General features: G+C 45.1%; 1 protein-coding gene across 5 annotated transcripts; it reads left to right on the top strand.

The window, feature by feature from the left end:
• The first annotated feature begins 6,452 nt into the window (after positions 1–6,452).
• Positions 6,453–11,831, top strand: TMEM106C (transmembrane protein 106C). 5 transcript variants are annotated; one of them, XM_003405742.3, is made up of 8 exons: positions 6,453–6,517; positions 7,090–7,304; positions 8,143–8,206; positions 8,676–8,835; positions 8,928–9,068; positions 9,464–9,513; positions 10,178–10,231; positions 11,120–11,831. In XM_003405742.3, exons 2-8 carry the CDS (start codon positions 7,118–7,120, stop codon positions 11,214–11,216), a joined length of 753 nt encoding a protein of 250 aa, XP_003405790.1. In that variant the 5' UTR covers positions 6,453–6,517; positions 7,090–7,117; the 3' UTR covers positions 11,217–11,831. The 5 variants fall into 5 exon arrangements, with proteins under 5 accessions (XP_003405790.1, XP_023411465.1, XP_010594445.1 ...); XM_023555697.2 differs by having other exon boundaries at positions 11,088–11,831; XM_010596143.2 differs by lacking the exon at positions 11,120–11,831 and adding an exon at positions 10,830–11,081.
• The last annotated feature ends 5,405 nt before the right edge of the window (positions 11,832–17,236 follow it).

Below are 17,236 nucleotides of genomic sequence, written 5' to 3'. Positions count from 1 at the left end.
TAACACTCTCTCAATATCAACCCTGGGGACAGTTGCTAATAGTGTTCAGAGACCAGGTATTAGTGTCCTTGGTCCGCAGGACCTCTTACAAGACAACCTGGCTCAGATGATAACTTTAAGATGTTAGTTTGCGTTTTGGTTTTCTGTCCCCCCATCCCAAGGAGATAACTCAGCCCTTTGGATTTCCTTGATTCCGATGGGGTAGAAATTTTACAAAAAAATTAATTGATAACAAACCCTTGAACTGTCTTCCATAAATGCTTGACTTATTGAAGAGGTGATACCAGGTGTTACTGAGATGCTATTGAGGACAGAAAGAAAAATGAGGGGCGAGTAGGGGAGAGGTGAGGCCTGCATCAGTCAGGAAAGAGAGCTGAGGCAGATGAGTTTACTAGCACGGCTTGTGAGATTCCGAGGCCTTTGTCCTGGCATCACCCTGGGGAGGGGGCAGAGCCTCCAGGGAGAATGGCTCTGCTGGCACAAGGCATGCCAGCCCCTGGACAAGGGTTCTTAGGTCTCAAGGAAGCAGTAACATCACTAAAATCAGAAGCCACTGGGGGACTGGATGAGGAGATCAGTGTGACATGTTGGTCTCAGTGTGAGAAACCCTTCCTTACCCAGCTGCCTGGGCTGTAAGAAGCCAGTCTCTAGGATTCTTGAGTGACCTTGGGGATGGGGAGGCAGCCTCAATGATGGAGAACATGAAATTCCCTTCCAATCAGTCAGGAGGGGGCTCTGAGTTGGATATAGGTTGGTTTAAAAAAAATTTTTTTTTAACAAGACATCTTCTGCCTACCTGGGATTGTAGAGGAAGATTTATACCTGGTGGTTTGATGGTGAAATTCTCACCTTCCATGTTGGAGACCCGGGTTCAATTCCCAGAGACCCAGGTTCAACTCCTGGCCAATGTGCCTCAGTACAGCTACCACCCACCTGTCAGTGGAGGCTTGCGTGTTGCTATGATGCTGAATAGGTCTCAACGGGGCTTCCAGACTAAGACAGACTAGGAAGAAAGGTTTGGTGATCTACTTCTGAAAAATCAGCCAATGAAAACCCTATGGATCACAATGGTTCAATTCCATTGTGCATGGGGTCACCATGAGTTGAGGGCCAACTCAATAGCAGCTAATAACTGCAGCCAACACCCAGGACACTGATAGGCTGTTTCAGGGTGCCTTCTTGAGCCAGGTGTATGTGAACACAATACAGGTGATACCACCTTCCCTATCCTCATAATCAAGCTCATTTACATTCCTCAAGGAAGGATCGGAGGAGAGCCTGGCTTTGCAGTCTATTTTGGTGGACTGTGGCTTCAGGGTGCCCTTTACAAGGCTGTGGTGGGTTGTGAATTCCCTGAACACATAAACCTCTGTACCCCACACAATGTTTAATGCCACACACAACCTCTGTCTGCAGAGCTCCCCACCTTACAACTGTAGTGTTCATAGAACACCAGAGTAGCCTCCTACCTGTAACCCTTTCATATAAACACTCTCTGCATTACTCGCCTTCCTAGAACAGGTCTATAAACCTTCCTGTGACCATCCTTCATAGGAAATAGCACAGTAAAGTAGAAAGAGGCAGGGCTTGGGGCAGAAAACCCATGTTCCAATCCTGACCTCCCCACCATAGCTGGGGCAAGTCAGCTTCCCTGTATCTGTTTCTCAATCCAGAAGATCAGTGGTTCCAGCCCGCCAGACACTCCACAGGAGAAAGGACCTGGCGATCTGTTCCAGTAAAGATTGTTTTTGTTGTTGTGCTGTCTAGTCGATTCTGATTCATAGTGACCCTATAGGAGAGAGTAGAACTGTCCCATAGGATTTCCTAGGCTGTAATCTTTATGGGAGCAGCAGATCACTGGGTCTTTTCTTGCGGAACCACTGGTGGATTCGAACCGCCAGTCTTTTGGGTAGCAGCCAAGTCCTTAACCATTGTGCCACCAGGGCTCAGTCTGTAAAGATTATAGACCAGGAATGCCTATGGGGCAGTTCTACTCTGTTACATGAGGTCACTAAGAGTTGGAATCAACTCGATGGCACACAACAACAACAAAATGGGAATAATACCTACATCACATCAAAGGAAGTGCCACATACATGGCAAAAAGCTCTACAGCTGTAAAAAAAAAAAAAAAAAGCCAGGGACCCTCTTTTCCCCGTCTTCCTTTACACCTTGCATTAACAGAACTGAACCCAAAACTTGAGAAAGTGAGACCATCGTCTCTCTTTACCTGGGCAACACATGGGCCAGAACTTTGCACACTAAGATGTCTAATTAACATTAGAATAAAATATAATTGAAAATAAAATGATTTGCGTGTCCCTTAAATCCACCTGTGTACCAAGTGACCGTCTCTACTTTCCAAGCAAGTCACCAGAACTCTTGGGAAAGTGCACTGAACAAGGAAAAAGCTGATCTGGTTCTGGTCCTCATTCTTTTGTTTACTCTTCTGTTTGTTCATTTAGCCTTGAGCAAGTTTTCTCAACTGTGGAATCAATACCCAGTCACTGACAAGTCGACTCCAACTCATAGCGACCCCGTGTATGTTAGAGTAGAACTGTACTCTATCGGGTTTTCAGCGACTGACTTTTCGGAAGCAATCAGCAGGGCTCTCTTCTGAGGAGCCTCTGGGTGGACTCTAACTTTCAACCTTTCTGTTAGCAGCTGAGTGTGTTAACTGTGCACCACCCTGGGACTCCGGAATAATAAAGGGGGAAGGGTGGGAACAGAATGATGACCATGAAGAGCTCTTCTAACCCTAAATCGTCAGTTTCCCTGTTGTACAAAGACCGGTTAACGTAGTCCTTCTGTCTATTCTTGTCCCTGTGCATGAATGGGGGAAGGGTGCAGAGCTGGGCAGAGGGAATCCCTGACCCCTTCCCTCCCATGGCCCTTCCGGACCAGGAACTTTTTCCACCCTCTACTCCCCTCAGCCTATGACAACAGGGGTACCTAATGCACATGGAGAAATTGATGAGACTGTGGGGGAGGGCTGGGGAGCAATCTGGGGGAATGGTTCCAGCATCAGCTTGAGCCAGTGGGGCAGAGATTTCCAGTTGGCCCCGCTCTGCCCAGGCCCACCCTGAGAGCCCCAGTGAGCTCATGTCTGCAGCCAACTCCCCGCTCATGGCCAAGATGAGACAAACTTGGAAGTGAGGCTCAAGTGAGAAGTGATGGGTGTCTCCTCAGGAATGTGCTGCCCAATTAAAACTGCCTCCCAGATGGCTCAGCGGATGCTGGGACTACTCTCCAGGCAGTGCTGGCTGGCCTCCCAGCTGAGTCATCCTGCAAGCATCTATTGAGGGCCTACTATGCACCAAGAGAGTCCATGGATAGTGCAGATGGTTAAACTACTTGGCTGCTAACCAAAAGATTGGAGGTTCAAGTCCACCCTAGAGGCACCTTAGAAGAAAGGCCTGGCAACCTACTTATGAAAAATCCGCCACTGAAAACCCTACATAACATAGTTCTACTCTAACATATGGGGTCACCATGAGTCAGAATCGACTACATGGCAACTGGTTTTTTTTAAAGCTATGTTCCAGGTGTTGTGCTGGGTGCTGAGGAGACAAGGAGGAGTGAAGGCCACACTGAGGAGTACAGTCTATCTATCCCACACATATCTTTGGAAGCAGATTCCCAGAGAGTCTCAAAGGTTCTGTTGGTTAGGCCCCTAGGACCCCTTTCCAGTCCCCAGTAGCCCCAAGCCGTCCTCTTCCTTACCACAGACCCCAAGCCCTTAGCCTTGTTTCCTTTCCTTTTCACAGTATCCATGGCCCTCTTTCTTCCCTGGGTTCCTCTTCCTCATAACTTGGCATGGATCAGGGTGCTACCTCCTCATTTTCCCTGCTTCTGGGAAGCCTGGACAACTTGCTGCAGTGTCCATCTTTAGTCAAACATTAGGTTTATTGCATCCGTCCTGGCAGCATCCAGGAGGCCACAGGGTGAGGTGACACCCCTATGACTAAAGGATGGACTCTCAGCAGAGGTCATTCCCTGGGTCAAGCTGGTATGGGTCCTCAGACAAGAAAGTTGAGCTTGGAAGAGAGGCCTCAGACCAAGAGGCCTCCCCCTCCCTAGGGGCTTGTGCTCTGAGGACTAAAGTTGAAAGAGGATAGAAACCTAAGTGTGGCCTCTGTAGTGTGTGGCTAAGAGTGCACACTGAGTAATCAGGCTGCTTGTGTTAAAGCCTAGGCTTCCCCCTTTACTAGCTCTGTGTCTATATCTTTCAGGATTGCATTCCACTGTGAGGAAGCCAAACCAGTTGCTGTGGGTTGATTCCGATCATGCGACCCCATGTGTCTCAGAATAGAACTGTGCTCCATAGGGTTTTCTTTGCTTTTCTTTTGTGCTTTAGGTGAAAGTTTACAGCTCAAGTTAGTTTCTCATTCAAAAATTTATACACATATTGTTTTGTGACATTGGTTGCAATCCCCACAATGTGACAGCACCCTCCCCCTTTCCACCCCAGGATCCCTGTGTCCATTCATCCAGTTTTCCTGTACCTTCCTGCCTTCTTGGTTTTGGGCAGGAGTTGCCCATTTGGTCTCGTATATTTGATTGAACTAAGAAGCACATTCCTCACATGTGTCATTGTTTGTTTTCTAGGCCTGTCTAATCTTTGCTGAAAAGTGAGCTTCAGAGTGGCTTCAGTTCTGAATTAGCAGGATGTCCTGGGGCCATAGTCTTGGGGGTCCCTCCAGTCTCTGTCAGACCAGTAAACCCAGTTTTTTTTTTGTTAATTTGAATTTTGTTCACATTTTTTTTCCTGCTCTGTCCGGTCCTCTCTGTTGTGATCCATGTCAGTGCGGTCAGTGGTGGCAGCTGGGCACCATCTAGCTCTGAGCTCAGGCTGGTGGAGGCTGCAGTTCATGTGGTCCTTTAGTCCTTTGGACTAATATTTTCCTTGTGTCTTTGGTTTCTTCATTCTTCTTTGCCCCGGATGGGATAGGATCAATAGATGTATCTTACATGGCCACGAACAAGTTTTTAAGGCCCTCTCCATAGGGTTTTCAATGGCTGATTTTTTGAAAGTAGACTGCCAGGCCTTTTTTCCAAGGTACCTCTAAATGGGTTCCAACCTCCAACCTTTCAGTTAGTAGCCAAACGCTTTAAACGTTTGTACCACCCAGGGACTCTTCTGTGAGAAAGAGATTCACAAAAAACTGGTTTAAACAATTTTGAGGGGTTGTTTTTCTCATGTAATATCAAAAGATAGGAAATCCAGGACCTGACTGTGGTTCCACAATGCCATTAGGGACCCAGGATCCTTTTATCTCTCTACCAAGCCTTCCTTAGCATATTCTTCTTGCTTCATGGTCACAAAATGGCTGCTCCATCACCAACACCAAGTCCAAATTCCATGCAGGAAGAAGAACTCTGTTGCCATTGCATCGATTTTAACTCATAGCAACCCTACAGCAGGAAGAAGAGCAAGGGCAGATTATTCAACAACCAAGGTAAGCACGGGCTTATTTGTGCTTACTTACTAATCTGTAGTGAACAATTTCACATATCACACCACATTTCAAAGATGTGGTGAAACGCGCATGAAATTATTCGCTACAGATCAGTAAGTAAGCACAAATAAGCCGGTGTTTACCTTGCTTATTGGCTCATCCATCCCTGTCAGGGATTGTAAAATTGAAAAGAGGCTTTGATTCAGTAGGAAGGTGCTGTGGGGCTGGGAGAGAGACATATGCCAGCCATACTTAGAAGCAGAAGCTTTGATGTGAAAAAATGTGAATTTGTTCACTACAGATGATCTGGTAAGCAAGATAAACACCGTGCCTACCTTGCCTGTTGGTAATCCCTCTCTGAAGAAGAGGAAGGTCAAAGAACCATTTCAGTCTCCATCCCTTTTAAGGAGATTTCCTGGAAGCCCCACTCAACAACTTCTGCTTATATGTCGTTGACCAGAACCATGTCACATGGCCACCCCATCTGAAAGGCAGGCTGGAAATGTAGAGCATACTGCTGCCCCCAACAGACTCAGATTAGTATAAATAAGGAATACAAACTGCTACAGAGCTTGCAAGGGAAGAGATGAAGAAGATGTGGGCCAGCCCTGGAGGTGGAAGAAGTGGAGCAATGTCTCCTTATTGCTTCTTACTCTAAAGGTTCAGTGGGTTGGTTGTGGCCAGTCTAAACGCCCAGCTTCATTCATAGAAGGCAACTTGTCTTCTCCCAATCCCAAAGATGACTTTCCCTGAGGAGGGGTAAGACAAACATCAGTCATGGAGTACAAGGTCCGGCAGCTGCTTCCTCCTCCTCCACTTTCCCAAGCGCTTTTGGGGAACAGCCGTGCACCACCCTGCCCCCGTTCTCCGCGAAGCGCGACTTTCCTTCGCTCTCTGCCGCCCTCTACCGGTGCAGAGGGGGCGCGACAGCTGAGCGAGAGGGCTGGCCTACTGAGCCGTGAAGAGCGCACGCGCGAGCGCAAGCTGGCGTTCCGCGAGCCAGCTGCCATTCGGCGCGTGCGCATTGCGGGAGCCCAGCTCCGAGGACGGAGGACCAGGTAGCGGGGCTGAATGGGGCCGGTAGCCGGGAACGGCCCGGAGAGGGGCTGCCAGGACTTCGTGCCCTGCAGGTCTGGGGACGCTGGCGTTCGTCCCCGGCTGAGAGGCTCTGGTGGGCTCTAAGTGTCTCTTTTTGCCAGGGGCCGTGACCTGAGACCTCCTTCCAGGACTGGGAGTGGAGGGGGATGGGGGCCGCTAAGGCCTATTATTAATTTGGTGTCTATTGTTTGTCCGGGAAGCCTTTCTCGAGGAGGGCACAGAGTTTGCAAAATGCTGAGAAGAAGGGGTGAGGCTGGGCCGCGTGGGAGTTGGGGTACTCCCACTCCCGGGGCAGTGAGGAGCGAGGCAGGTTGGCGAAGGCGGCCCGCTCCCCAGGCCGTTTGTGGGGGTGACAGAGGACTGGGGAACAGTACTACAAAATCAAGATCCTGGTAGAAATCCTGTGGTGTTGGGATCACACTCAGGTCGGCAGTCTGGTCATTTTGTGTTTTCACTTCTCTAATAGAAGTGATTTCTCGTGGCCTGTGTTAGTGACACTAACATGTACTCTTTTTGCCTCTTTGCATCCTAGGACATGACACAAGTGCCACATCACAGCCATGGGGTCTCAACATTCTGTCTCTGCTCGTGCCTATTCCTGCAAGCGAAAGAAAGCAGATAACAGGGACGACCTGTTGGCCGAACGGGAGCAGGAAGAAGCCATTGCGCAGTTCCCATATGTGGAGTTCACAGGGAGAGATAGCATCACCTGTCTCACCTGCCAAGGGACTGGCTACATTCCAACAGGTGAGGAGCAATGATTTCCCAACAAGAATCCAAAGATAACCACAGGAGTGCTTTTGTCCAGAGCTTTTCTTCTCAGCAATGACACCATGGTCATAGGCCTAACTGAACAGGAGCCAGCTCGACCAACCCACTAAACCTGGGCAGGTTCCACAACTTCTTTTGGTGTCCTTATATCCGGAAGCCTTCCTTTCCTTAACTTGTTCTTTGTTTCCCTGGTTTCGAACACTGAGTTCACACTACGTTATGGATTTGTTGACAGGCACATTGCTTTATTGCTGTCACTCATAAGGACTGACACAGCTGTGTGGGGGACTGTCTTAGAAGCTTCTTTTTGAGGAAACAAACTGAATAATTAACAGCCCAAGGTCTGAAGGATATGTCACTTGGAAAGAGAGAGTCAAAGTGTGGAACACCTCAGGTGTGGAACCTGGACTAAGTCCAGGATTATTTGTTACTGAGTTGGCCCTCAGAAAGTCAGCTTAGATAGAGAATAGCAGAGGTTTAGAGCTGGTGAGAACCTTAGAAACCTTTTACTCCAAAACCTTCATCTTACAGATGCGGAGACAGTGACCTAAAGAAGTTAGACTTTTCCAAGGCCTGTAGCTGGCAAATGGTAAAGCATCCATTTCACTGCATTGGCAGCACTAATGAATATTTTGTAATTTGTGGCACTCTACAGATTTACTTGTTCCTTATTCATTGGACCCAAATGTGAAACTAGTGTTTTAGAAATGTCTAATTCCACATGAGTATTTATTGTGGCAGGCTGATGTGAGATGTGAAGGAAAGTTCTGCCAACACATGGGATTTACAGACTAATTGTTTGGTTCTTTTCTAGAGCAAGTAAATGAGTTGGTGGCTTTGATTCCACATAGTGATCAGAGATTGCGACCTCAGAGAACGTGAGTGACCCTGCCTGCCACCTCTTATTACCTATTTCTGTCCCTAGTCCGTTTTTATATGTATGGATGCCAGTTAACTTCTTGAAAACTGCATCTGTTCTTACAGATTCTCCCATTTCCTTTACTACTATTACTCAAACAAAATATCTCTGCCCCCATCAAAATCTGGGGAAGGGAACATTCTGAGGGCCACGTGAAGGAATTGGGTTGGAGAAGAGGGGTGTTCTGGGAGGTGAGGAAATATTTCTGCCTACATAGCTCCTCTCAACTTTTTTTTCTAGAATGCAGCCGTCATTCAAATGCGTTTTAAAAGCCATGTCCCACTCTACTTGTTATTGCCTAGTTTGTGATTTCTAGTTCTTTGTACTTTCCTTTTGCTCTCCCCTCACACCTGATTTTGCACTTGATCTTGACTGATTGGATTTGGTATCTGGCTACCTGGATCAGTCATGTGCTATGTCATTTGCAGTAAGCAGTATGTCCTCTTGTCCATCTTGCTCTGTCTCCTGGCATCCGGCTTGGTGGTTTTCTTCCTGTTTCCACATTCAGTCCTTGTGGATGATGACGGCATCAAAGTAGTGAAAGTCTTGTTTAATAAGGAGGACTCCCTTGTAATCCTCGCCATCACGGTAAGACTTTGGGCCTATACTTCCTGGGTTATGCATTTTCCAAGTCTTAGACTCAGGAGACCTAATTTGTGTCTGCACTTCCCCTGATGCAGGCCACCCTGAAAATCAGCAACTCCAACTTCTACTCTGTGGCAGTGACCAGCTTGTCCAGCCAGGTTCAGTACATGAACACAGTGGTTGGCACATACGGGACAACTAATGTCTCCCTCATTCCACCTCGGAGCGAGCAACTGGTATGCTGTTCTTCTAAAATCCTGGCTGCATGGGCTCAAGACCAGAGTAGACCGGGGGAATGCTGTATCCTCGCTACTGCCCCTTCTTCCCTCTTGAAGGAACTAGTTGATGAGGGAGACCTAGAGGGCTCTGTAATTATGAAAAACACCAACTAGCATATAAGTATTTGGGGAGCTAAAGAATTTGTAAGAAAGAGATTTGCTACAAGTCAAGTAGAGGCGGGATTGTAATCTAATGTCTGTCGACCTCTTGAAGGGGAAGAGGTTGGAAGCACTTCCTGGGGAAATTTTGTGTGCGATGGGAGAATGATCCAGGGTCTTTGAGTTGTTAATAACAGTACTGCTGTATGTTGAGCCTGCTTAGCGACAGACTGACTCTGGTGTCTTATTTTCAGGTGAATTTTACTGTAAATGCTGAGATGGGAGGACCATTTTCCTATGTCTAGTAAGGACAATGCTGTTTGTATATGTGTTCTTTATCAAATTAAAGAGATTCAAAGTCATACCCAGTTGCTCGGGGCCTGGTCCTGCCTAAGTCCCTGCCCCATTACCCTCTCCTAGCTTTGAGATTTATTTGGAGGATGTGTCATTTAATATGTAATTGAAGTGCTGGAATTTCTAAAAGAGAACATTCCACCACCACCATTATTACCGAGTCAGCTCCCAACTCATGGCAACCTCGTATGTCAGAGTAGAGCTGAGCTTCATAGTTTTCAGTGGCTGATTTTCCAAAAATAGATCATCAGGCCTTTTTTCCAGGGCATCCCTGGGTGGGTTTGAACTTTTAACCTCTCAGCAGCCAAGTGCATTAACCATTGGTACCACCCAGGGACTCTAAGCCACTAGAAACATTGCAAAGAAGCCAGGCTCCACCATTTATATGATGTGTTATTTTTAAAAAAAGTATAATGTGGGAGGACAAGGACAACACCTTGTGGGGACCCAGGGCTAGTAAGCCTTGACAGCGCTTAAGTCAGAGGGACAGGTGTGGGAGAAAGGGGCACCCCAAACAGGACTGACTGCTCCTAGGTTTAACAGTGTAACTCAGCACCCTCCCGCTGATTCTCCTTTTTATCAGTCTGACCGTTTCTTTATTTGCTGTTTGCCAGCTTCTTCTGCACGTTACCTGAAATCCTGGTGCACAACATAGTGATCTTCATGCGGTACGTCCGTCTTCTATTTCGATGGGCTTTGTGTTGGGACCTGTATGAGCTCACCACCTTTGCTCAGGATATCCAGGTGGCACACAGGGCAGAGGCATGTAGCCAAAGAGGAGGCTTCTGCTGCTCTACAGACAGAGTTGCAGTAGACCCTTAATGTCCTCTAGATGCAGTATGGAGAGACCTTCACAAGTCCCCAGATTCACAGTGAACAGTAGAGCATATTATTTTCTCCATGAAGTAGGGTCTACTTGAACTAAAAAATGATGTGATCCCTTTAGAAACCTAATAAGAGCAGTACAGAACAGAAAAGCTTTCTCAAGATGGCAGCACTGGGCATCTGGCCAGACTTTCTCTTTAGCTCCTACATACTAGCCACAAAAACTACCCTGGGTCGTGGACTTTTAGGGTTGTTACTGGCATGTGACAGTTAAATCCATAGGTACAAGTACCTGCTGTAGACATTTGAAGTATGAAGATTTAGAGCAGGGTTTCTCAGTGTCTGCGCTGTTTATATTTTGGACCAAACGGTTCTTTGTTGGGAGGGGCTGCCTTGTGCTTTGTAGGATGTTTAGCAGCATTCCTGTTCTCTCTCTGCTAGATACCAGTTAAACTCCTCTCCCACTCTGCAGCCCTGCCCAGTTGTGACAACCAAAAACATCTCCAGGCATCGCCAAAAGTACCCTGTGCAGCACCTCTGGTTGAAAACCACTGGTTTCGAGGGTTACCTCATGACACAGTCTCTGTGGAAGTTGAAAGGGCCTCTGGCCTCCTGATTGTATAATCATGCAGATAGGTGTCTAGAACCTTTGGGTATTGTTGCTTGAACGGGCAATTTTTCTTGCTTGTTTCCTCCCAGAAACAGAATTCCTTTTGGTTTGTTTTCCCTAGAACTTCAGTGAAGATCTCTTACATTGGCCACATGACCCAGAGCTCCTTGGAGACCCATCACTATGTGGATTGTGGAGCAAATTCCACAGCTGTTTAGAAGTTGCTCTTGGTTCTTCGATGGCAGCACCTGTCACAAGAGAGCACAGCATATGTTCCTGGGGCCTGAGTTCTACACCTGCTCCAGAGGGTGTAAGCAGACTAGAAACTTGTTCTCTCAACCCCCAGCAAATATCCTCCTGCCACTTGAGAAGAAGACTCTCCAGCACCATTCATGTTACTCAGAACCAGCAGAGTCAGTGCCAGTGCCTCTGTCTTGTGCCCGGCAAATAGTAGGCACTCCATAAATGTTTGAAGAATTAATTCAGATCTTTTCAGCTGTTCTTGGGACATAATAATCATCCCATGATCCTAGTATCAACCCATAGAGTGACATGAAAATAGGACTATTAATTACAGCTGCAGAACTATTTAGTGCCCTATCTGGGCACAAATGGCAGCAAGGAGGAAACATTTGAATACATAAGAGAAGAAAATAAAGCGCATTCAATACAGGAATCTTTTCATCTGCTCACAGGTGCCTAGGAGCTTAAAAAAAAAAAAAAAAAAAAAAGTTTTTACCAGGACTTTTTGTGGGGCTTGATTTACCCTTCATCCATTGGCTGGAACATGGATTGGGGGATTTGGTAGAAAAATAAATCTTGCTTTTCTTTGATCTGTGTCTTTTCTGGTTGACTGGATATCTTAGTAGGCACCTGTGGATGGGACCATGGGCTAGTTACCCACTAAGCGGGTCAGCTCAGGATGGGAAGCAAAGATGGAATCCTGATGTACTCCCTGTCCCAGTAAGCACTAACCACAAAGCGGCCTCCTGCCAACCCTCACTTCTCATCTACCTCATAGCAATAGACTGTCCTATTGTTCTTCTAAAAGTGAGCACCTAGTGCCCCGTGGAGGTTGAAAGAGGCAGGGCAGAGATGCCTAAGGAGTGAAAAGCTGCTTTTCTCAGCAGGGTGTTAACTAAATACTTATTTTGAGGATGTTGAGGTAGAATGATTTTATCCCCTACCAACCAGCTTTAGTCCTGAATAAGAGAATCAGGTTTAAGGTTGAAAAATTTTTTGAATTGTGTACAGTCTCCAAGCCGCCAAGGAATAGGCTACCTCCCCAAGGGGGCAGAGAATCTACTTGGGGCACTTAAGTAGTCATGTTTCAAAGCTCAGCTGAAGTGGACCCTACCTCTTTCCACACACTGGTGGCCTCAGAAAGCCTTACCAGAACAGCAGGTAGAGGCAAGGTTTGCACCTTAGTTTTTGTCCCCATTCCCATTGCTTGATTTTTAATATTTGCTTTTAATGACTTTTACATTCTGAGTTTTCAAACTAAGGCTAAGTTTCATGACTTTGGTTGACATTGACTATGAGTAACCCAAAAGATGAGGTTTGAAAATTGGGTTTCAGTATTATACTAGATTATTTAAAGATATATATGTATATGGTTTAGAGAGCATCTCAAGAATAGATTTGACACATTGAACAGTAATGACCAAAGACCGGAGAAGTTGTGGAATGACATCAAGGACATCATTCATGAAGAAAGCAAGAAGTCCTTAAAAAGACTGGAAAGAAAGAAAAGACCTAAATGGATGTCAGAAGAGACTCTGAAACTTCCTCCTTAACGTCAAGCAGCTAAAGCAAAAGGAAGAAATGATGAAGTAACAGAGCTGAACAGAAGATTTCAAAGGGCAACTTGAGAAGACGCAGTATTATAATGACGTGCAAAGAGCTGGAGATAGAAAACCAAAAGGGAAGAACATGCTCGGCATTTCTCAAGCTGAAAGAACTGAAGAAAAAATTCAAGCCTCGAGTTGCAATAGTGAAGGATTCTACAAAGAAAGTATTAAACAATGCAGAAAGCATCAAAAGAAGGAGGAAGGAATACACAGAGTCATTATACCAAAAAGAATTGGTCAATGTTCAACCATTTCAAGAGGTAGCATATGATCAGGAACCAATGGTATTGAAGGAAGAAGTCCAAGCTACGTTGAAAGCATTGGTGAAAAACAAGGCTCCAGGAATTGAACAAATATCAATTGAGGTGTTTCAACAAATGGATGCAGCTCTGGAAGTGCTCAATCATTTATGCCAAGAAATTTGGAAGACAGCTACCTGGCCAACCAACTGGAAGAGATCCATATTTATGTCTGTTCCCAAGAAAGGTGATCTAACCGAATGTGGAAATTATAGAACAATATCAATAATATCACACGCAAGCAAAATTTTCCTGAAGATCATTCAAAAATGGCTGCAGCAGTATATCAACAGGAAACTGCCAGAAATTCAGGCTGCTTTCAGAAGAGGATGTGGAACCAGGGATATCATTGCTGATGTTAGATGGATCCTGGCTGAAAGCAGAGAATACCAGAAGGATGTTTACCTGTGTTTTATTGACTATGCAAAGGCATTCAACTATGTGGATCATAACAAATTATGGATAACATTGCAAAGAATGCGAATTCCAGGACACTTCATTGTGCTCACAAGGAACCTTTACATAGATCAAGAGGCAGTTGTTCGGACAGAACAAGGGGATACTGCGTGGTTTAAAGTCAGGAAAGGTGTGTGTCAGGGTCGTATCCTTTCACCATACCTGTTCAGTCTGTATGCTGAACAGATAATCCAAGAAACTGGACTATAAGAAAAGCGGGGCATCGGGATTGGAGGAAGACTCATTAACAGTCTGTGTTACGCAGATGACACAACGTTGGTTGCTGAAACTGAAGAGGTCTTGAAGCACTTACTGATGAAGATCAAAGACCACAGCCTTCAGTATGGATTACACTTCAACATAAAAAAAAAAAAATCCTCACAACTGGACCAATAAGCCACATCATGATAAACAGGAAATTTTGAAGTTTTCAAGGATTTCATTTCACTTGGATCCGTAGTAAACACCCATGTAAGCAGCAGTCAAGAAATCAAAAGGCATGTTGCATTTGGCAAATCTACTGCAAAGGACCTCTTTAAAGTGTTGAAAAGCAAAGTTGTCACCTTGAAGACTTAAGTTGTGCCTGACCCAAGCCGTGCTGTTTGCAATTGCCTCATATGGACGCAAAAGGTGGACAATGAATAAGAAAGACCGAAGAAGAATTGACACCTTTGAATTGTGGTGTCAGCGAAAGATATTGAATATACCGTGGACTGCCAAAAGAACCAACAAATCAGTCCTGGAAGAAGTACAACCAGAATGCTCCTTAGAAGCAAGGATGGCGAGACTGTAGCTTACATACTTTGGGCGTGTTATCAGGAGGGGTCAGTCCCTGAAGAAGGATATCATTCTTGGCAAAGTACAGGGTCAGCGGAAAAGAGGAAGACCCTCAATGAGATGGATTGACACAGTGGCTGCAACAGTGGGCTCAAGCATAACAACGATTGTGAGCATGGCGAAGGACCGGGCAGTGTTTCATTCTGTGGTACATAGCGTCGCTATGAGTCACAACCAACTTGACGGCACCTAACAACAACAATGTGTGGTAGTGATGAAAGTTACGTGCATTGATGGTGGAACATCACCGCTTGTGGGAGTGCAAATGTGCCCCGTTTCTGAGAACATTGCCCTAAGCAGACACATGAAGGCATTCATGTTGCTACATGTTCTCTTTAGTTTTAACCATTTTCTGAGTAGCATCTCTAGCATATTTTGCATGTAAGTTTTTAAAAGCTATTCATGTTGGTAGTTCAGTTTTTAATCATCTTTTACGATTGTATGCCTCAGTAACATTTCCTGTTTCTCAATATTAAAATTCCCCTATTATATTCAAATGAGGGCACTTCACTTTTAAACATATAACAAGTTAGATCTCACACTACGAATTCTTATGCCTCTTTATATTTTTATTTTCTTAGCATCCCAAACTGCATTCTGGGTTGCTCCATATAGTTTCATCACGGTATCCCTCAACTCTTCAGCAAATGCCAGGAGTTTGCTCTGAGTAATACCATAATAGAAAGGGGAATTGGCTGGCTCACTCATTGCCATCACCATTGTGCTTCTAGCATATTAAAATGTGGAAGGGACATGTTTCCTAGAGATTTCTTCACTTTGTAGCTTCTGGCCTGGTACATACTATGATCTGTTTCAGGCTTCAAAGCCTCCCTTACCTTCTCACCAAACCAAGCTCTCTACACCTTTTTCTTGCTCTCAGACTGCTTATACCAGGTTGTGTGGTTAAAGAGTTGCTGCATATAGAAATCTCCATTTGTTCATTCACTGATTCCAAAAGATGTTTTTATTGAGCACCTACTGTTATGGATCCCCCACATGTCTGTCAGTTTGTCGTACTGTGGGGACTTGCGTGTTGCTGTGATGCTGGGAGCTATACCACCAGTATTCAGATATCAGCAGGGTCACCCATGGAGGACAGGTTTCAGCTGAGCTTCCAGACTAAGACAGACTAGGAAGAAGGACCTGGCAGTCTACTTCTGAAAAGCATTAGCCAGTGAAAACCTTATGAATAGCAGCAGAACATGAGCCCCCAAGGTTGGAAGGCACTCAAAAGATGACTGGGGAAGAGCTGCCTCCTCAAAGTAGAATCGACCTTAATGGCGTGGATGGAGTAAAACTTTCAGGACCTTCATTTGCTGCTGTGTCATGACTCAAAATGAGAAGAAACAGCTGCAACATCCATTAATAATTGGAACCTGGAATGTATGAAGTATGAATCTAGGAAAACTGGAAATCGTCAGAAATGAAATGGAACACATAAAGATCGATCTCCTAGGCATTAGTGAGCTGAAATGGACTGGTATTGGTCATTTTGAATCGGACATTCATACGGTCTACTATGCTGGGAATGACAACTTGAAGCAGAATGGTGTTGCATTCATCGTCAAAAAGAACGTTTCAAGATCTATCCTAAAGTACAATGCTATCAGTGATAGGATAATATCCACACACCTACAAGGAAGACCAGTTAATACGACTATTATTCAAATTTACGCATGAACCAGTAGGGCCAAAGATGAAGAAATAGAAGATTTTTATCAGCTGCTGCAATCTGAAATTGATTGAACATGAAATCAAGATGCATTGATAATTACTGGTGATTGGAATGTGAAAGTTGGAAACGAAGAAGAATCAGTAGTTGGAAAATATGGCCTTGGTGATAGAAACAATGCCGGAGATCGAATGATACAATTTTGCAAGACCAATGACTTCATCGCAAATACCTCTTTCACCAACATAAACGGCGACTATACATATGGACCTTGCCAGATGAAACACACAGAAATCAAATTGACTACATCTGTGGAAAGAGATGATTGAAAAGCTCAATATCGTCAGTTAGAACAAGGCCAGGGGCTGACTGTGGAACAGACCATCAATTGCTCATATGCAAGTTCAAGCTGAAACTGAAGAAAATCAGAGCAAGTCCACAAGAGCCAAAATACGAACTATAGTACATCTCACCTGAACTTAGAGACCATCTGAAGAATAGATTTGACGCATTGAACACTAGTGACCGAAGACCAGATGAGTTGTGGAATGACATCAAGGACATCATACACGAAGAAAGCAAGAGGTCATAGAAAAGACAGGAAAGAAAGAAAAGACCAAGATAGATTTCAAAGGAGACTCTGAAACTTGCTTTCGAACGTCGAGCAGCTAAAGCGAAAGGAAGAATTGATGAAGTGAACTGAACAGGATATTTCAAAGGGCGTCTCGAGAAGACAAGTACTATAATGACAAGTGCAAAGAGATGGAGATGGAAAAACAAAAGGGAAGAACACCCTCGGTGTTTCTCAAGCTGAAAGAACTGAAGAAAAAATTCAAGCCTCGAGTTGCAATAGTGAAGGATTCTATGGGGAAAATATTAAACGATGCAGGAAGCATCAAAAGAAGATGGAAGGAATACACAGAGTCATTATACCAAAAAGAATTAGTCAATGTTCAACCATTTCAAGAGGTGGCATATGATCAGGAACCGATGGTACTGAAGGAAGAAGTCCAAGGTGCTCTGCAGGCATTGGCGAAAAACAAGGCTCCAGGAATTGATGGAATATCAATTAAGATGTTTCAACAAACAGATTCGGTGCTGGAGGTGCTCACTCATCTATGCCA

Source organism: Loxodonta africana, chromosome 4, assembly GCF_030014295.1.
Source record: "Loxodonta africana isolate mLoxAfr1 chromosome 4, mLoxAfr1.hap2, whole genome shotgun sequence".
NCBI lineage: Eukaryota > Metazoa > Chordata > Mammalia > Proboscidea > Elephantidae > Loxodonta > Loxodonta africana.
The sequence above is the reverse complement of the archived record's forward strand: the minus strand, read 5'-3'. Positions and strand labels throughout refer to the sequence as shown.

Coding starts and splice junctions, on each gene's coding strand:
- TMEM106C (XM_010596143.2), top strand. CDS start 7,118: ATGGGGTCTCAACATTCTGTCTCTGCTCGTGCCTATTCCTGCAAGCGA. Junction 8,836..8,927: donor TTGTAATCCTCGCCATCACG/GTAAGACTTTGG, acceptor CCCCTGATGCAG/GCCACCCTGAAAATCAGCAA. Junction 9,069..9,463: donor CACCTCGGAGCGAGCAACTG/GTATGCTGTTCT, acceptor TCTTATTTTCAG/GTGAATTTTACTGTAAATGC.